Source organism: Dama dama, chromosome 11, assembly GCF_033118175.1.
Source record: "Dama dama isolate Ldn47 chromosome 11, ASM3311817v1, whole genome shotgun sequence".
In the NCBI taxonomy this organism is placed as follows: domain Eukaryota; kingdom Metazoa; phylum Chordata; class Mammalia; order Artiodactyla; family Cervidae; genus Dama; species Dama dama.
The window spans coordinates 13,023,581-13,045,510 of NC_083691.1; the positions used below are offsets into that span (position 1 = coordinate 13,023,581).

The 21,930-nt window shown below is 38.9% G+C and overlaps 1 protein-coding gene across 1 annotated transcript; it reads left to right on the forward strand.

Moving 5' to 3' along the window:
* The first annotated feature begins 6,352 nt into the window (after positions 1-6,352).
* LOC133065432 (olfactory receptor 1J4-like) lies at positions 6,353-18,621 on the forward strand. Its single transcript, XM_061156193.1, has 2 exons — positions 6,353-6,849; positions 17,679-18,621. Exons 1-2 carry the CDS (start codon positions 6,353-6,355, stop codon positions 18,619-18,621), a joined length of 1,440 nt encoding a protein of 479 aa, XP_061012176.1.
* Positions 18,622-21,930: the final 3,309 nt, after the last annotated feature.

Sequence of the window (21,930 nt, forward strand, 5' to 3'; positions counted from 1 at the left end):
CAGTGGACATTTACTACTGTGTATGAAATAGATAACTAATGAGAATCTACTGTATAGCACAGGGACCTCTACTCAAAGCTCTGTTGTGACCTAAATGGGAAGGAAATTTTAAAAAAGAGGGGTATACATATGTGTACATATGGCAAATTCATTTTACTGAGAGCAGAAAATAACAAAACATTGTTAAGCAACTGTAGTCCAATAAGTTTTTTTAAAAAAGTTTTTTTTTGAAGAGCAAATGCATTGTATTTTTATGAAATCAAGATTCTATCTTTTCCTTTTAGTGTTCATGACTTTTGTGTCCTATTTAAAAAAATATTGCCTACCCCACATATACCAAGATTTTGTTCAATGTTTTCTTCAAAATAGTCTTATAGCTATAGCTCTTACACATTTGACCCATTTTGAGTTATGTTTTGCATGTTGTGAAGCACAAGAGTCCCTGTTCACTTAAGACATATTGATACTGAAGCATGCTGGCACCATTTATTCAAACACTATGCTTGTTACATTAAATTGCCTTGGTCCATTGCAAACTATTATTGACCTTATTTGTATTGATCTATTTAAAAATTGTTCACTGTTCTATTGATCTGTATTCCTATTCTCATGTGATTATTTTTATTTTCCTTGTGATGCATTATAAAAAGTTTTGAAATTAGGTAAAGTATGGCATTTTGCTTTCCATTTTAAGGTTATTTTGTCTTCCCTTTGACTTCTGTATAATATTAAGAATCAGCTCCCACAAGGAGGCTACTGATACATTGCCTTTGATTGCACTGACCCTATAGATCCACTGGAGGAGAGACTTGGCTCCATAACAATATTGAGCTATCCAGTCTATGTGCAAAGTGCATCTCTATTCATTCCCATCCTCTTTAAATTTACCATGATTGAGTTTGTAGTTTTTAATGTACTGGTATTTTGGTAAATTCATCCATATGTATATTTTGCTTTTTAAACTGTTATAAATAGTATATTAAAATTTTCAATTATCAGTGCTCACTGCTAGGATATAAAATATCATTGATTTTTGTTCTTTATCGACCAACTTTGTAATGCTGCTACCTTGCAAAACTCACTTACTACAAATAGATTTGGAAAAAGATTGTTTGCTTTCTTTTCCTTCTTTATTGGCCTTTTTTAGATTAGTTTGTACTACTCATTTGATCTCTTTTATCAACATAGATATGTCTCTTTTTGAGCATCAGGTTTTTACCCCTTTTTTTTTCATCTTGTCCCTTTGTGTGTGAGGGCCTGCACTATGCAAAATGTAATATGTTTACCAACATTATACATAAACACTAATTAGACTAATTAGTATGTAACCAGCAGCTGGAGTGACATGGAAGGCTGTAGTAATGTCACAACTCTAGTCTGTTTGGGGTGTAAAGTTGGAAATCACAATATTTTGAAGGAGTTTGATATTTGATACATGTATAAAATATCATGATGCAACTTTCCTTTATTATCCATTTATTTCATTCCATAAGCTCTGACTTAGATGATTCCTTAGGTGAATGAAAACAGTCTGGCTTTGTTGCCTCTTTCCATGGGCTTCGACCTAGATTTCCATTCTTCATGTATTTTCATGGACATTTCCAAAGTTCGACTGTTCTCTCTTGAAAGGAGCAAGCCACAGGCACAGGGGAACTAAGACATTGGAGCCTGTTAAAATGGATGCTTTGGAGATGATAAGTAACCTTGATCAGACAACTGACACAGGAGACGATTTCAGGGTGTACTATAATATTTAACAAAATTTTACCTTATTGAAGAATTAAAGATTCTTTGTTAAAGAATCATTCAGTTAATTCAACAAGAGAGCAACTAAAAATTTGAGAAGATTAATGCATTGATGTTACATATATTCTATGCACTGATAAGCAAAGAAGTAGACTTACAAGTATTATTGCAATAAATTTATCTTAGGACAAGAAAGCTCTAAGATACCGTGCAAAATAAATCCCATTTATGTAAATATATCCTAAAAGATGATGCTGTTAAACAGCTGCACTCAGTAAGCCAGCAAATTTGGAAAACTCGCCAGTGGCCCCAGGACTAGAAAAGGGGAGTTTTTATTTCAATCCCAAAGAAAGGCAAGGCCAAAGAATGTTAAAACTACAGTACAACTGCACTCATTTCACATGCTAGGAAGCTTATACTCAAAGCCGTTCAAACTAGGCTTCAGCAGTATGTGAACCAAGAACTTCCGGAAGTCAAAGCTAGATTTAGAAAAGGTAGAGAAACCAGAGACCAAATTGCCAACTCTGTTGGGTGACAGAAACATCAAGAGAATTACAGAGAAACATCTACTCCTCTTTCACTGACTACGCTAAAGCCTTTGACTGTGTAGATCTCAACAAACTGGAAAATTCTTCAAGAGATGAAAATACCAGAGCACCTTACCTGCCTCCTGAGAAACCTGTGTGCAGGTCAAGAAGCATAGCTAGCATGGGACATGGAACAACTGACTGGTTCCAGTTTGGGAAAGGAGTACATAAAGGCTGTATATTGTCACCCTGCTTATTTATTTTATTTTATTTATTTTTTATTGTAGTGGTTTTTGCCATACATTGACATGAATCAGCCATGGATTTACACGTGTTCCCCATCCCGATCCCCCGTCACACCTCCCTCTCCTTCCCATCCCTCTGGGTCTTCCCAGTGCACCAGCCCTGAGCACTTGTCTCATGCATCCAACCTGGGCCGGTGATCTGTTTCACCCTTGATAGTATACTTGTTTCAATGACATCCTCTCAGAACATCCCACCCTCGCCTTCTCCCACAGAGTCCCAAAGTCTGTTCTGTACATCTGTGTCTCTTTTTCTGTTTTGCATATAGGGTTATCATTACCATCGTTTTAAATTCCATATATATGTGTTAGTATACTGTATTGGTCTTTATCTTTCTGGCTTACTTCACTCTGTATAATGGGCTCCATTTTCATCCATCTCATTAGAACTGATTCAAATGAATTCTTTTTAATGGCTGAGTAATATTCCATAGTGTATATGTACCACAGCTTCCTCTTCCATTCATCTGCTGATGGGCATCTAGGTTGCTTCCATGTCCTGGCAATTATAAATAGTGCTGCGATGAACATTGGGGTACACGTGTCTCTTTCAGATCTGGTTTCCTCGGTGTGTATGCCCAGAAGTGGGATTGCTGGGTCATATGGCAGTTCTATTTCCAGTTTTTAAAGAAATCTTCACACTGTTCTCCATAGTGGCTGTACTGGTTTGCATTCCCACCAACAGTGTAAGAGGGTTCCCTTTTCTCCACACCCTCTCCAGCATTTATTGCTTGTACACTTTTGGATGGCAGCCATTCTGATTGGTGTGTAATGGTACCTCATTGAGGTTTTGATTTGCATTTCTCTGATAATGAGTGATGTTGAGCATCTTTTCATGTGTTTGTTAGCTATCTGAATGTCTTCTTTGGAGAAATGTCTGTTTAGATCTTTGACCCACTTTTTGATTGTCACCCTGCTTATTTAATTTATATACAGAATGCATCATGCGAAATACCAGACTCAATGAATCACCAGGTGGAATCAAGATTGCTGGGAGAAACATCAACAACCTCACATAAGCAGGTGACACCGCTTTAATGGCAGAAAGTGAAGAAGAACTAAAGAGCCTCTTTATGAGGGTGGAAGAGGAGAATGAAAATGCTGGCTTAAAATTCAACATTCACCAAACAAAGATCATGGCACCTCGTCCCATAGCTCATGGCAAATAGATGGGGGGAAAGTGGAAACGGATTTTATTTTCTTGGGTTCAAAATCACTTCATTTGGTAACTGCAGTAGTGACAATAAAAGACACTTGACCTTGGAAAAATTGCTATGACATTTCTACACAGCATATTAAAAAGCAGAGACATCACTTTTCCAATAAAGGTAATTTAATCAAAGCAGTGGTTTTCCTGTAGTCATGTATGGATGTGAGAGTTGGACCATAAAGAAGACTGAGTGGCAAAATTGATAATTTCCAAATGTGGTATTGGAGAAGACTCTTGAGAGTCCCTTGAACAGCAAGGAGATAACACCAGTCAATCCTAAAGGAAATCAACCCTGAATATTCATTGGAAGGACTGATGCTGAAGATGAAACTCCAACAATAGCCACCTGATGCAAAGAGTCAGCTCATTGGAAAAGACTCTGATGCTGGGAAAGACTGAGGGAAGGATAAAAGGGGATGACAGAGGATGAGATAGTTCATCGGATAGCATTACTGACTCAATGCACTTGAGTTTGAGCAAACTCTATTTTAGTGAAAAACAGTGAAGCCTGGCATGTTGAAATTCATGGCGTTGCAAAGAGTCAGACATGGCTTACAGACTGAACAACAACCACTGGAGTTGAACAACAGTGGAGTTGAACAACACCTCCAGTATTCTTGCCTGGAGAATTCAACTGACAGAGGAGCCTGGTGGGCTACAGCCTATGGGGTTGCAAAGAGTCAGACATGACTGAGAGACTAACATTAAGATAGAACAACAACAAATGTAAATATAAAGTTTTATGAATAAAAACCATTTTGGAACTATAAAAAATGAAAAAAAGACAGGGGAAATACTTTGATTTTCTCATACTGTATTTAGATTTCTACCATGAAGCAGATTTATTTACAGGCAACAGACTAAGAAGACATCTCGGCTTGGGAGAAAACTCCATCCTCATATCCCAAGCTTTGACTTAACTAGGGGAAACTTTAAGCTAGTAGGAGTGGTCAGTCAGCAGGTCTTTCCACATCTCCTTTGGGCTCACACCCACAGGGCATCATCGTGACGTTCTTCCTAAGGATACTGTTTTCTTAGTGTCAGCCCTTCGGACCACGTGTGTCAGAATTCTCTAGCAGCAGAGTTGAAGAATGAGCGTCACTGGAGCTGGAGCTGGGATCTGCATCTTTAATAATCTCCCCAGGGCATTCTAGGGAACATCAAAGTTTAAGAACCACTGCCCTAGGGCATGTGTCCTGGAGGGAGAAACAAGAAAACTGAGCAATTAATACATGTTTATGCATGTCTCTAACCTAGAGCTTGGAGCCCTGTCCCCTTGGGTCCCTTTCCTGGTGGACAGAGCACAGTCTTCCTGTCTCCATTTCTGACATTGGTGAATTGAGGATCAAGCTCTTTTGTCTCTGATGCTGGTGAGTGTTTCAGGACCACAGAAGTGGATCAATCTTGTCTCCAGGTGTCCTACAGAGAAGATGAGAAACCAGTTCTTACTCAAGGCAACTAGATCAATCAAGCATAAAGTTCAGAAAAGAACTGCATATCCTACGGCAATAGCAGGTGTGCATTTATGTGTGTGTGTGTGTGTGTGTGTGTGTGTATATACAGGTGTCCAGCATGTCTCTGTGCTCTGGTTATGATACTTTTTATTACTAGTTCTTAAAGATAGGCAGAGAAGGCATATCAGGACGTATCTCTTTGACACCTCTTGGCAGCAACTGTTTTTATTTTGGATTAGGGAACTCTTCAACAAGAGGATTTTGTTGAATCAGGAGGATATTGGAGAGTGATAAATATGAGTGTTAGTAAAAGTATACATATAGCTGCCAGTAATATTTTTACTTCATAGAGTGTGATTTGATAAGATTGAGCTCTTAGAAAATCTGAGTTCAGTTGACAGGTAAGCTTCATTTTTTCCCTTCAACCTTTGTACCTAAGGGAATCTGGCTATTTAGTTGCTTATTTATTTTTAAAGAATTTTTTTGATGTGGATCATTTTAAAAATTCTTTGCTGAATTTATTACCATATATTTTTGTTTCATGTTTTGGTTTTTAGTTGTAAGGCATGTGATTTCTTTATATGTGGAACAGGGATTGAACCCACAACCCCTGACTTGCAAGGTGAAGTAATAACCACAGGACTGCCAGGAAATTTCTTGGCTGTGTATTTGTGACCTACTTTCCTTTGAGAATTGGTTGTTGAACAGTCCTCCTTATACTTTACATATGAAAGGACTTTGAAGTCAGATTTCTGTAGGTCAATATGCCACAACCTGAAGGTCAAACCTTATGATTGTATGTCCAGAAACAGAAGAGAAATTACGGAGGTCTTTAGCTTACTATTTCTCTGCTAAGAAAGTGTGATACTTTCTCTTTACTGAGGTGATGGAAAAATGCCACTGAGCCAGTTTCTTTTCTGTATCAAACTCAATTCTTGGTTGGTAATTCCCTCACTATACATGGTAATACCATTCATCTTAGGGTTTTTTGCAGGGCAATGCAGACACACCCTGACATATTCACCAACAGAAAGTACTCATTTTGATAAGCCAGCTGCAATCAAAATGTGCTTCTTTCACTGTCTTTTCATTCCCAGAACACAGGAGAGGAGCATGAAGAGGGTAAATCAGAGCAGCTTGTCCAAGTTCCTCCTCCTGGGACTCCCCATCCGGCCAGAGCAGCAGGGCGGGTTCTTTGCCCTGTTCCTGGGCATGTACCTAACCACGGTGCTGGGCAACCTGCTCATCATTCTGCTCATCAGGCTGGACCCTCACCTTCACACCCCCATGTACTTCTTCCTCAGCCACTTGGCCCTCACTGATGTCTCCTTTTCATCTGTCACCGTCCCTAAAATGCTGATAAACATGAAGACTCAGGATCAATCCATCCCCTATGCAGGGTGCATAACACAGATGTATTTCTTCCTATTTTTTACTGGTCTGGATGATTTTCTGCTCACCTCGATGGCCTATGATTGGTACGTGGCCATCTGTCACCCCCTCCACTACAGCACCATCATGGGACAGGGGCTGTGCACCTTACTAGTAACTGTGTCCTGGATTCTCTCCTGTGCCAATGCCCTGTGTCACACCCTCCTCCTGACCCGGCTGTCCTTTTGTGCTGACCACAGCATCCCCCATTTCTTCTGTGACCTTGGTGCCCTGCTGAAGCTCTCCTGCTCAGACACATCCCTCAATGAGCTGGCCATTTTCACAGCAGGAGTGGCTGTCATCGTCCTACCATTCATATGCATCCTGATCTCTTATGGACGCATTGGGACCACCATTCTGAAGGTCCCCTCCACCAAGGGGATCTGCAAAGCATTGTCCACATGTGGCTCCCACCTCTCTGTGGTGTCTCTGTATTATGGAACAATTATTGGACTGTATTTTTTCCCCTCATCCAACACTTCCAGGGACAAGAGCACCATTGCCTCTGTGATGTACACAGTGGTCACTCCACTGCTGAACCCCTTCATTTATAGCCTAAGGAACAGGGACATGATGGGGGCCCTGGAGAGACTCTTGCACAGGGCAAAAGTCTTGTCTCAGTGATGTTTGTTCGTCTTTGTAACAGCCATGTGTGTTCACAAAACCTCAGATCCTACATGCCTAGATTTGAACCCAGCATGGAATAAACACTCAGTAAATGTTTGATTGTCGAATTGCATTCCTTTACAATTATTGTCTATTTCCTAACAGTTCATTAGCATAAATTGTGAATTTTGAGTTTATGTTCTTGAGTTTTGATCTTGTCTATAAGGCTGAGCATTTATATAGGTGGTAGTACTTCACCTCTCCTCTTATTTCCTGGGAATTTATTTCTTTTTAAAAATTTATTTAATTTTGTATTTACTTTTTATTGGAAAATAATTGCTTTACAATATTTTGTTGGTTTTTGCTATATAGCAACATGAATCAGCTGTAAGTGTACATATATTCTCTCTCTCCTGACCCTCCCTCCTACCCTCCCCATGTTTGCAGCCCTCAGGTCATCACAGATACCACACTGAGTTTCCTGCGCTATGGAGCAGTTTCTCATTAGCAATCTAATTCAAACATGGTAGTGTGTGTATGTCAATGGTACTCTCTCAGTTTGCCCCACCCTCTCCTTCTCCTGAGCAAACTCTGAGAAGGACAGGGGAGAATGGTATGCCACAGTCCACGGGCTTGCAAAGAGTCAGACAAGTCCTAGTGACTGAATAGCAACAACTCCTCCTCCAGCTGTGTCTAGAAATTCATTCTCTATGTCTGCCTCTCTACTCTTGCCTGTCTAATCAGTTCATCACTACCATTTTTCTAGATTCCATGTATAGACATTAACACACAATATTTATTTTTCTTCTTACTCTGTATGTCAGACCCAGACAATATGTAGACCATCCACGTTCTGGTAATGGCACAATTTTGGTAACGTTTTGTGGCTGCATAATATTCCATTGTATATATGTGCCACCTCTTCTGTATCTATGTCTCTGTCATTGGACATTTACTACTGTGCATAAAATGAATAGCTAATAAGAATCTACTGTATAGCACAGGGAACTCTACTTAAAGCTCTGTGGTGGCCTAAAGGGGAAGGAAATTTTTAAAAAGGGATATACATATGTATACGTATGGCAGATTCAGTGTTCTGAGAAGAGAAAATAACACAACATTGTTAAACAACGATAGTCCAATAAAATTTTTTAAAAAGTTTCTTTGGAAGAGCAAATGCTTTTTATTTTTATGAAATCAAGATTCTACTCTTTTCCATTTAGTGTTCATGACTTTTGTCTCTTATTTAAGAAAGTATTCCTTACCCCATGTTTACCAAGATTTGTCCAAGTTTTTCCTGAAGATAGTTTTATAGTTATAGTTCTTACACATTTGATCCATTTTGAGTTATGTTTTGCATGTGGTGCAGCACAACAGTCCATGTTCACTTAAGACGTAGTGATACTGAACCATGCTGACACCATTTATTGAAACACTGTCCTTGCCACGTTAAATTGCCTTGGTGCAATTGTAAACTATTAATTGACCTTATATGTATTGATATATTTTGAAATTATTCACTGTTCTATTGATCTATATTCCTATTCTCATGCAATTATTTTTATTTTCCTTGCTTTGGAGTATAAAACAGTTTTGAAATTAGGTAAAGTAAGTATGGCATTTTGCTTTTCATTTTAACATTTTTTGTCTTCCCTTTGCAGTTCAGTTCAGTTCAGTCACTCAGTTGTGTCTGACTCTTTGTGACCCCATGGACTGTAGCATGCCAGGCCTTCCTGTCTATCACCAACTCCTGGAGTTTAATCAAACTCATGCCCATTGAGTTGGTGATTCCATCCAACCATCTCATCCTCTGTTGTTCTCTTCTCCTCCCACCTTCAATCTTTCCCAGCAACAGGGTCTTTTCAAATGAGTAATTTCTTTGCAGCAGGTGGCCAAAGTATTAGAGTTTCAGCTTCAGCATCAGTCCTTCCAAAGAATATTCAAGACTTATTTCTTTTAGGATGGACTCGTTGGTTCTCCTTGCAGCCCAAGGGACTCTCAAGAGTCTTCTTCAACACAACAGTTCAAAAGCATCATTTCTTTGGTGCTCAGCTTTCTTTATAGTCCAAGTCAGATCCATACATGACTACTGGAAAAACCATATCTTTGACTGGATGGACCTTTGTGGGCAAAGTAATGTCTCTGCTTTCTAATATGCTGTCTAGGTTGGTCATAACTTTTCTTCCAAGGAGCAAGCACCTTTTAATTTCATGGTTGCAGTTACCATCTGCAGTGATTCTGGAGCCCAAGAAAATAAAGTCTGTCACTATTTCCACTGTTTCCCCATCTATTTGCCATGAAGTGATGGCACTGGATGCCATAATCTTAGTTTTCTGAATGTGGTGTTTTAAGCCAAATTTTTCACTCTCCTCTTTCAGTTTCATCAAGAGCTCTTTAGTTCTTCTTCACTTTCTGCCATTAGGGTGGTGTCATCTGCATATCTGAGATTATTGATATTTCTTCCAGCAATCTTTTTTTAAAAAATTAATATTTTTAAAAAAAATTTTAAGCTAATTACTTTACATTATTGTAGTGGTCTTTTCCATACAGTGACATGAATCAGCCATGGGTGTACATGTGTCCCCCATCCTGAAGCGCCCTCCCACCTCCCTCCCCATCCCATCCCTCAGGGTCATCCTAGTGCACCAGCCCTGAGCACCCTGTCTCATGCATTGATCCTTGACTGGTGATCTATTTCACATATGGTAATATACGTTTCAATGGTATTCTCTCAAAGCATCCCACCCTTACCTTCTCCCACAGTGTCCAAAAGTCTGTTCTTTACATCTGTGTCTCTTTTGTTATCTCTCATATAGGGTCATCATTACCCTCCTTCTAAATTCCATATATATGTGTGAATATACTGTATTGGTGTTTTTCTTTCTGACTTACTTCACTCTGTATAATAGGCTCCAGATTCATCTGCCTCATTAGAACTGATTCAAATGCATTTTTTCTAATAGCTGGGTAATATTCCATTGTGTATGTGTACCAGAGCTTTCTTTCTTTTTTGTTTTTATTTTTTAATTAATTTCTTTCATTTAATTGGATGTTAATTACCTTATAATATTGTAGTGGTTTTGCCATACATTGACATGAATCAGCCACGGGCACACATGCGTTCCCCATCCAGAACCACCTCACACCTCCCTCTGCATCCCATCCCCCAGGGTAATCCCAGTGCACCAGCCCTGAGCACCCTGTCTCATACATCCAACCTGGACCAGTGATCCACTTCACATATGATAATATGCAAGTTTCAATGATCTCTCTCAAATCATCCCACCCTCACTTTCTCCCACAGAGTCCAAAAGACTGTTCTTTACATCTGTGTCTCTTTTGCTGTCTCACATATAGGGTCATCGTTACTATCTCTCTAAATTCCATATATATGTGTTAATATACTGTACTGGTGTTTTTCCTTCTGACTTACTTCACTCTGTATGATAAACTCCAGTTTCATCCACCTCCTTAGAACTGATTCAAATGAATTTTTTTAAAAAGCTGAATAATATTCCACTGTGAATATGTACTACAGCTTTCTTATCCATTCATCTGCCAATGGACATCTAGATTGCTTCCATGTCCTAGCTATTGTAAACAGTGCTGAGATGAACATTGGGGTACATGTGTCTCTTTCAATTCTGGTTTCCTCGGTGTGTATGCCCAGCAGTGGGATTGCTGAGTTGTATGTCTCCCGGCAATCTTGATTTCAGCTTGTGCTTCATCCAGCCAAGTGTTTCTCATGATGTACTCTGCATATAAGTTAAATAAGCAGGGTGACAATACACAGCCTTGACCTACTCCTTTCCCTATTTGGAACCAGTTTGTTGTTCCATGTCAAGTTCTAACTATTGCTTCCTGACCTGCATACAGATTTCTCAAGAGGCACGCCAGGTGGTCTGGTATTCCCATCCCTTTCAGAATTTTCCACAGTTTGTTGTGGTCCACAGAGTCAAAGGCTTTGACATAGTCAATAAAGCAGAAGTAGATGTTTTTCTGGAACTCTCTTGCTTTTTTGATAATCCAGCAGATGTTGTCAATTTGATCTCTGGTTCCTCTGCCTTTTCTAAATCCAGCTTGAACATCTGGACATTCACAGTTCACAAACTGCTGAAGTGTGGCTTGGGGAATTTTGAGCATTACTTTATGTGCATGTGAGATGAGTGCAATTGTGTGGTAGTTTGAATGTTCTTTGGCATTGCCTTTCTTTGGGATTGGAATGAAAACTGACCTTTTCCGTCCTGTGGCCACTGCTGAGTTTTCCAAATTTCCTGGCATATTGAGTTCAGTACTTCCGTAGCATCATCTTTTAGGATTTGAAGTTGCTCCACTGGAATTCCATTACCTCCACTAGCTTTGTTCATAGTGATGCCTCCTAAGGCCCACTTGACTTCGCATTCCAGGATGTCTGCCTCTAGGTGATGATCACACCATTGTGAATATTTGGATCATGAAGTTCTTTTTTGTATAGTTTTTGTGTGTATTCTTGCCACCTCTTCTTAATATCTTCTGCTTCTGTTAAGCCTATACCATTTCTGTCCTTTATTGCGCCCATCTTTGCATGAAACATTCCCTTGGTATCTAATTTTCTTGAAGAGGACTCTAGACTTTCCCATTCTATTATTTTCTTCTATTTCTTTGCACTGATCACCGAGGAAGGCTTTCTTCTCTCTCCTTGCTATTCTTTGGAATTCTGCATTCAAATGAATACATCTTTCCTTTTCTCCTTTGCCTTTTCCTTCTCTTCTATTCTCAACTATTTGTAAGGCCTGCTCAGATGACCATTTTGCCTTTTTGCATTTCTTTTCCTTGGAGATGATCTTGATCCCTGCCTCCTGTACAATGTCTCGAACCTCTGTCCAAAGTTCTTCAGGCACTCTATCAGATCTAATCCCTTGAATCTGTTTCTCACTTCCATTATATAATTGCAAGGAATTTGATTTAGGTCATACCTGAATGATCTAGTAGTTTCCCCTACTTTCTTCAGTTGAAGTCTGAACTTGGCGTTAGGGACTTCATGGTCTGTGCCACAATCAGCTCTTGGTCTTGTTTTTGCTGATTGTATAGAAATTCTCCATCTTGACCGCAAAGAATATAATCAATCTGATTTTGTTATTGCCCATCTGGTGATGTCCACGTGTAGAGTCTTCTCTTGTGTAGTGGAAAGAGGATATTTGCTATGGCAGTGGGTTCTCTTGGCAAAACTCTATTAGCCTTTGCCCTTCTTCATTCTATACTTCCAGGCCAAATTTGCCTGTTACTCCAGGTGTTTCTTGACTTCCTACTTTTGCATTCTCATCCCCTATAATGAAAAGGACATCTTTTTTGGGTGTTAGTTCTAGAAGGTCCTGTAGGTCTTCATAGAACTGTTCAACTTCAGCCTCTTCAGCCTTACTGGTCGGGGAATAGACTTGGATTACTGTGATATTGAATGGTTTGCCTTGGAAATGAACAGAGATCATCTGTCATTTCTGAGATTGCGTCCAAGTACTGCATTTCAGACTCTTTTGTTGACTATGATGGCTACTCCATTTCTTCTAAGGGATTCTTTCCTACAGTAGTAGATATAATGGTCATCTGAGTTAAACTCACTCATTCCAGTCCATTTTAGTTTGCTGACTCCTAAAATGTTGATGTTTGATCACTTCCAATTTGTCTTGATTCATGGACCTAACATTCCAGGTTTCTATTCAATATTGCTCTTTACAGCATTGGGCTTTAGTTCCATCACAAGTGACATCCACATCTGTCTTCCCTTTTACTTCAGATTAAGAATCAGATTCTACAAGTAGGCTACTGATACATTGCCTTTGATTGCACTGACCCTATAGATCAATTGGAGGAGAGACCTGGCTCCATAACGATATTGAGTTATACAGCCTATGGGCAAAGTGTATCTGTATTCATTTGCATCCTCTTTAAATTTACCATGAATGAGTTTGTAGTTTTTAACATATCATATTTGGTAAATTCATTCATAAGCATATTTTGCTTTTTAAACTGTTTTAATTAGTATATTAAAATTTAGATTCTCAGTGCTCACTGCTAGGATATAAAGTATCATTGATTTTTGTTCATTATTCATCAACTTTGTAATCCTGCTACCTTGCAAAGCTCACTTAGTACAAATAGATTTGGAGAAAGATTTTTTGATTTCTTTTCCCTCTTTTTGGCCTTCTTTGAGATTAGTTTATACTATTCATTTTTTTCTCTCTTATCGACATACTACTTATATGTCTTTTTTTGAGCATCAGATTTTTACCCCTGTTTTTTCATCTTGTTCCTTTGTGTGTGTGTGCCTGCACTATGCAAGATGTAATATGTTTACCAATGCTATACAGAAACAAAAGACTAATTAGTTTGTAACCAGTAGCTGGAGTGACATGCCAGGTTGTGATGATGTCCACAACTCTAGTCTGTTTGGGGTGTAAAGATGGAAATCCCAATATTTTAAAAGCCTTGGATATATGATACATGTATAAAATATTATGATGCAACTTTCCTAATTATTCATTTATTTCATTCTGTAAGCTCTGACTTAGATGATTCCTTAGGTGAATGAAAACAGTCTGGCTTTATTGCCTCTCTTTCCATGCGCTTCCACCTAGCCTTCCATTCTTCATGTATTTTCACGGACATTTTCACAGTTCAGTTGTTCTCTCTTCAAAAGAGCAAGCCACAGGCATGGGGGAATTAAGACATTGGAGCCTGTTAAAATGGATGCTTTGGAGATAATAAAGTAACCTTGATCAGACAACAGACACAGGAGAAGATTTCAGGGTGTACTATAACGTTTAATAAAGTGTTACCTTATTGAAGAATTAGAGATTCTTTGTTAATGAACCACTCAGTTAATTCAACAAGACAGCAGCTAAAAATTTGAGATTGATACCTTGATGTTATATGTGTTTTATGCACTGATAAGCATAGAAGTAGACTTGCAAGTATTGCAATAAATTTAGGAGGAGAAAGCTCTAAGGTACCATGCAAAACAAATCCCATTTATGTAAACGTATCCTAAAAGATGATGCTGTTAAACTGTTGCACTCAAAATGCCAGCAAATTTGGAAAACTCGCCAGTGGCTCCAGGACTAGAAAAGGGGAGTTTTTATTTCAATTACAAAGAAAGGCAAGAGCAAAGAATGTTAAAACTACAGTACAACGGCACTCATTTCACATGCTAGCAAGATTATACTCAAAGCCATTCAAACTAGGCTTCAGGAGTATGTGAACCAAGAACTTCCGGAAGTCCAAGCTAGATTTAGAAAAAGCAGAGGAACCAGAGATCAAATCACCAACATCTGTTGGATAATAGAAACATCAAGAGAATTAAAGAAAAACAGCTACTCCTTTTTCACTGACTACGCTAAAGCCTTTGACTGTGTAGATCACAACAAACTGTGGAAAATGCTTCAAGAGATGGAAATACCAGAGAACCTTACCTGCCTCCTGAGAAACCTGTGTGCAGGTCAAGAAGCAATAGTTAGCATGGGACATAGGACAACTAACCGGTTCCAAATTGGGAAAGGAGTACATAAAGGCTGTATATTGTCACCCTGCTTATTTAATTTGTATACAGAATGCATCATGCGAAATGCCAGACTGGATAAATCACCAGCTGGAATCAAGACGGCTGGGTGAAATATCAACAACCTCACATATGCAGATGACACCACTTTAATGGCAAAAAGTGAAGAGGAACAAGAGAGCTTCTTGATGAGGGTAGAAGAGGAGAATGAAAAAGCTGGCTTAAAATTCAACATACACAAAACAATGATCTTGGCATCCTGTCCCATTGCTTCATGGCAAACAGAAGGGGAAAAGTGGAAACAGTGACAGATTTTATTTTCTTGGGTTCAATACCACTTCATTTGGTGACTGCAGTCATGAAAATTTAAGACACTTGATCCTGGAAGAACAGCTATGGCAAATCTACATAGCATATTAAAAAGCAGAAACATCACTTTTCCAACAAAGGTAATTTAGTCAGTGCTATGGTTTTCCTGTAGTTATGTACGGCTGTCAGAGTTGGAATGTAAAAAAGACGTATTCATATTTGCAACTCAGCAAATATCGATGCTTTCTGAATGTGGTACTGGAGAAGACTCTTGAGAGTCTCTTGAACAGCAAGGAGATCACGCCAGTCAATCCTAAACGAAATCAACTCTGAATATTCATTGGAAGGACTGATGCTGAAACCCCAATACTAAAACCAGATGCAAAGAGCCAACTCATTGGAAAAGACCCTGACACTGGGAAAGATTGAGGGCAGGAAAAAAAGGGGGACGACAGAGGATGAGATGGTTGGATGGCATTACTGACTCAATGAACAAGAGTTTGAGCAAACTCTGGGAGATAGCAAAAAACAGGGAAGCCTGGCATGGGGTTGTAAAGACTCGGACATGGCTTAGCGAATGAACAACAACATCTGGAGTTGAACAACACTAAAGCTGAAAAACAACTCTGGCATTCTTGCCCGGAGAATTCCACTGACAGAGGAGCCTGGTGGGCTACAGTCCGTGGGGTTGCACAGAGTCAGACACGACTAAGTGACTAACACTTTGATAGAACAACAACAAATGTTAATATAAAATTTTATGAATAAAAACCATTTTAGAAATATAAAAGATGAATAAAAGACAGGGGAAATACTTTGAATTTCTCATATTGTATTTGAATTTCTACCGTGAAGCAGATTTATTTAGAGGCAACAAACTAAGAAGGCATCCCGGCTTGGGAGAAAACTCCATCCTCACATCCCAAGCTTTGACTTAACTAGGGGAAATCTAAGCTAGTAGGAAGGGTGAGTCAGGAGTTCTTTCCACATCTCCTTTGGGATCACACCCACTGGGCATCATCGTGACGTTCTTCCTAAGGATACTGTTTTCTCAATGTCAGCCCTTCGGACCACGTGTTTCAGAATTCCCTGGCCACAGAGTTCAAGAATGAGCATCACTGGAGCTGGAGCTGGGAACTGCATCTTTAATAATCTCCCCAGGGCATTCTAGGGAACATCAAAGTTTAAGAACCATTGCCCTAGGGCATGTGTCTTGGAGGGAGAAACAAGAAAACTGAGCAATTAATACATGTTTAATGCATGTCTCTAGCCAAGAGCTTGGAGCCCTGTCCCCTTGGGTCCCTTCCCTGATGGACAGAGAACAGTCTTCTCGTCTCCATTTCTGACATTGTTGAATTGAGGATCAAGCTCTTTTATCTCTGATGCTGGTGAGTGGTTCAGGACCACAGAAGTGGATCAATCTTGTCTCCAGGTGTCCTACAGAGAAGCTGAGAAACCAGTTCTTACTCAAGGCAGCTAGATCATTCAAGCATAAAATTCAGAGACGAACTGGGTCTCCTACGGCAATAGTAGGTGTGTGTGTGTGTGTGTGTGTGTGTGTGTGTGTGTGTGTGTGTAGGTGATCAGCACTTCTCTGTGCTCTTGCTTGTGATACTTTTTATTACTAGTTTTAAAGATGAGGGGAGAATGCATATCAGGGCGTATCTCTTTGACATATCTTGGCAGCAACTGTTTTTATTTTGGATTAGGGAACTCTTCAACAAAAGAATTTTGTTGAATCAGGAGGATACTGGAGAATGATAAATATGAGTACTAGTAAAAATACATATAACTGCCAGTAATATTTTTTACTTCATAGAGCAGTGATATTGCAAATTTGAACACTAAGATACTCTGAGTTCAGTTGACATGTAAGCTTCTTCTTTTTCTTCAGCCTTTATACATAATGGAACTGGCTATTTATTTGCTTATTTATTTTTAAAGAATTTTTTTGATGTGAATCATTTTTTAAATTCTTTGTTGAATTTGTTACCATATTGTTTTGTTTCATGTTTTGGTTTTTAGCCATAATGCATGTGATATCTTTATACCTGGAACAAGGATTGAACCCATACATCCTGACTTGGATCGCCAGGAAATTTCTTGGCTGTGTATTTTTGATCCACTTTCCTTCAAGAGTTCGTTGCTGAAACATCTTCCTTATACTTTACATATGAGAGGACCTTGAAGTCAGATTTCCATAGGTCAATATGTCACAACCTGAAGGTCAAATCTTATGATCATATGTACAGAAACAGAAGAGAAATTAGGGAGGTTTTTAACTCACTATATCTCTGCTAAGATACTGTGATAATTTCTCTTTACTGAGATGATGGAAAAATCCCACTGAGTCAGTTTCTCTTCTGTATCAAACTCTCTTAGTTGGTAAATTCTCTCATTATACATGGTAATACCATTCATCTTAGGGGTTTTTGCAGGGAAAAAGCAATGCAGACAGACACTGACATATTCACCAAGAGAAAGGACTCATTTATATATGCCTGCTGCAATCAAAATGTGCTTCTTTCACTGTCCTTTCATTCCCAGCAGACAGGCGAGGAGCATGAAGAGGGTAAATCAGAGCAGCATGTCCGAGTTCCTCCTCCTGGGACTCCCCATCCGGCCAGAGCAGCAGGGCATGTTTTTTACCCTGTTCCTGGGTATGTACCTGACCACGGTGCTGGGTAACCTGCTCATCATTCTGCTCATAAGGCTGGACGCTCGCCTCCACACCCCCATGTACTTCTTCCTCAGCCACTTGGCCCTCACTGATGTCTCCTTTTCATCTGTCACCATCCCTAAAATGCTGATAAACATGAAGACTCAGGATCAATCCATCCCCTATGCAGGGTGCATAACACAGATGTATTTTTTCATATTTTTCACTGGTCTGGATGATTTCTTGCTCACCTCAATGGCCTATGATCGGTACGTGGCCATCTGTCACCCTCTCCACTACAGCACCATCATGGGACAGGGGCTGTGCACCTTACTAGTAACTGTGTCCTGGATTCTCTCCTGTGCCAATGCCCTGTGTCACACCCTCCTCCTGACCCGGCTGTCCTTTTGTGCTGACCACAGCATCCCCCATTTCTTCTGTGACCTTGGTGCCCTGCTGAAGCTCTCCTGCTCAGACACATCCCTCAATGAGCTGGCCATTTTCACAGCAGGAGTGGCTGTCATCATCCTCCCACTAGTATGCATCCTGATCTCTTATGGACGCATCGGGGCCACCATCCTGAAGGTCCCTTCCACCAAGGGGATCTGCAAAGCATTGTCCACATGTGGCTCCCACCTCTCTGTGGTGTCTCTGTATTATGGAACAATTATTGGGCTGTATATTTTCCCCTCATCCAGCACCTCCAGGGACAAGATCACCATTGCCTCTGTGATGTACACAGTGGTCACTCCACTGCTGAACCCCTTCATTTATAGCCTAAGGAACAGGGACATGACGGGGGCCCTGGAGAGACTCTTGCACAGGGCAAAAGTCTTGTCTCAATGACATTTTCTTGTCTTTGTAACAGCCATGTGTGTTCACAAAACCTCAGATCATATATCTCTAGATTTGATCCCATCATGGAATGAATAGTCAGTAAATGTTTGATAGTTGAATTACATTCCTTTACAATTATTATCTATTTCCTAACAGTTCACTAGCATAAATTGTGAATTTTGAGTTTATGTTCTTGATTTTTGATCTTGCCGATAAGGCTGAGAATTATAGCTGGTAGTACTTAGTCTCTCCTGTTACAACCTGGGAATTTATTTCTTTTTAAAAAATGTATTTAATTAGTTATTTATTTTTCATTGGAAGATAATTGCTCTATAATATTTTGTTTGTTTTTGCTGTACCACAGTTGAAACAGGTATAAGTACATATATACTCTCCCTCCTGATCCTCCCTCCTACCCTCCCTATGTTTGCAGACCTCAGGTCATCACAGAGTTCCACACTGAGTTTTCTGTGCTATGCAGCAGTTTCTCATTAGCAATCTAATTACACGTGGTTGTGTACATATGTCAATGGTACTCTTTCAGTTTTTTCCATCCTCTCCTTTCCTGTGAGCAAACTATGTGAAGAACAGGAGAGCCTCGTATGCTGCAGTCCATGGCCTTGCAGAAAGTCAGACATGCGACTGAATAACAACAACTCCTCCTTCAACTGTGTCCAGAAATTCATTGTCTATGTCTGCCTCTCTATTCTTGCCTGTCTAATCTGCTCATCACTACCATTTTTCTAGATTCCATGTATAGACATTAACATATAATATTTAATTTTCTCTTTACTCTGTATGTCAGACTCAGACACTTTGTAGACCCATTCACATCCCGGCAAATGGCACAATTTTGTTACATTTTGTGGCGGTATAATATTCTATTGTATATATGTGCCACATCTTCTGTATCTATTCCTCTGTCAATGGACATTTACTACAGTGTATAAAATAAATACTAATGAGAATCTACTGTATAGCACAGGAAACTCTGCTCAAGGCTCTGTGGTGGCCTAAATGGGAAGGAAATTCAAAAAAGAGGGGTATAGATATATATATACGTACGGCAGATTCATTTTTCTGAGGTCAAAAAATATAACATTGTTATGCAACTATAGTCCAATAAATTTTTATTAAAAATTTTCTTTGGAAAAGCAAATGCCTTTTATTTTTTTGAAATCAAGATTCTGCTCTTTCCCTTGTAGTGTTATGACTTTTGTGTCCTATTTAAGAATATGTTGCCTACCCCACGTTTACCAAAATTTTGTCCAACGTTTCTTCAGAATAGTTTTATAGTTACAGTTCTTACACATTTGACCCATTCTGAGTTATGTATTGCATGCACAAGAGTCCATGTTCACTTAAGACATATTGATATTGAAGCATGTTGGCACCATTTATTGAAACTCTATCATTGCCATATTTAAATTGCCTTGGTGCATTGTAAACTATTAATTGACTTTATGTGTATTGATCTATTTCAAAATTATTCACTGTTCTATTGATCTATATTCCTATTCTCATGCAATGGCTTTTATTTTGCTTGCTATGGAGTATAAAAGTTTTGAAATTAGGTAAACTAAGTATGGCAGTTTCCTTTTCATTTTAAGATTTTTTTGTCTTCCCTTTTGCTTGTATGTAATATTAAGAATCAGCTTCTGCAAGTAGGCTACTGATACATTGCCTTTGATTTCACTGACCCTATAGATCAATTGGAGGAGAGACCTGGCTCCATAGTAATATTGAGTTATCCAGTCTATGGGCAAAGTGTATCTGTATTCATCCTCTTTAAATTTACCATGAATGTGTTTGTAGTTTTTAACATACCAGTACTTTGGTAAATTCATCCATAAGCATATTTTGCTTTTTAAACTGTTTTAATTAGTATATTAAAATTTCAATTTTCAGTACTCACTGCTAGGATATAAAGTATCAGTGATTTTTGTTCTTTATTCATCAATTTGTAATCCTGCTACCTTGAAAATCTCACTTAGTACAAATAGATTTGGAGAAAGATTTTTTGCTTTCTTTTCCCTCTTTTTGGCCTTCTTTGAGATTAGTTTATACACTTCATTTTATCTCTCTTATTGACATGCTACATATATGTCTTTTTTTGAGCATCAGGTTTTTACCCCTGTTTTTTCATCTTGTCCCTTTGTGTGTGTGTGCCTGCACTATGCAAGATGTAATATGTTTACCAATGTTATACAGAAGCAGAAGACTAATTAGCATGTAACCAGTAGATGGAGTGACATGTGAGGCTATGGTGATGTCCACAACTCTAGTCTGTTTGGGGTGTAAAGATGGAAATCACACTTTTTGAAAGCCTTGGATATATGATACATGTATAAAATATTATGATGCAACTTTCCTCATTATTCATTTATTTCATTCCATAAGCTCTGACTTAGATGATTCCTTAGGTGAATGAAGACAGTCTGGCTTTATTGCCTCTCTTTCCATGGGTTTCGACCTAGACTTCCAGCCTTCATGTATTTTCATGGGCATTTTCACAGTTCGGTTGTTCTCTTTTTAAAGGAGCAAGCCACAGGCATGGGGAAACTAAGACAATGGAGCCTTTTAAAATGGATGCTTTGGAGATAATAAAGTAACTTTGATCAGACAATAGACTCAGGAGAAGATTTCAGGGTGTACTATAATATTTAATAAAGTTTTACCTTATTGAAGAATTAGAGATCCTTTGTTAAAGAATCACTCAGTTAATTCAGCCAGAGAGTAACTAAAAATTTGAAAATTTATAAGATTAATGTATTGATGTTATGTATATTCTATGCACTGATAAGCAAAGATGTAGACTTGCAAGTATTATTGCAATAAATTTATCTTAGGACAAGAAAGCTCTAAGATACCATGCAAAATAAATCCCATTTATGTAAATATGTCCTAAAAGATGATGCTGTTAAACAGCTGTACTCAGTAAGCCAGCAAATTTGGAAAACTCACCAGTGGCCCCAGGACTAGAAAAGGGGAGTTTTTATTTCAATCCCAAAGAAAGCCAAGGCCAAAGAATGTTAAAACTACAGTACAACTGCACTCATTTCACATGCTAGCAAGATTATACTCAAAGCCATTCATACTAGGCTTCAGCAGTATGTGAACCAAGAACTTCTGGAAGTCCAAGCTAGATTTAGAAAAAGTAGAGGAACCAGAGATCAAATCGCCAACATCTGTTGGATAATAGAAACATTAAGAGAATTACAGAAAAACAGCTACTCCTCTTTCACTGACTATGCTAAAGCCTTTGACTGTGTAGATCTCAACAAACTGGAAAATTCTTCAAGAGATGAAAATACCAGA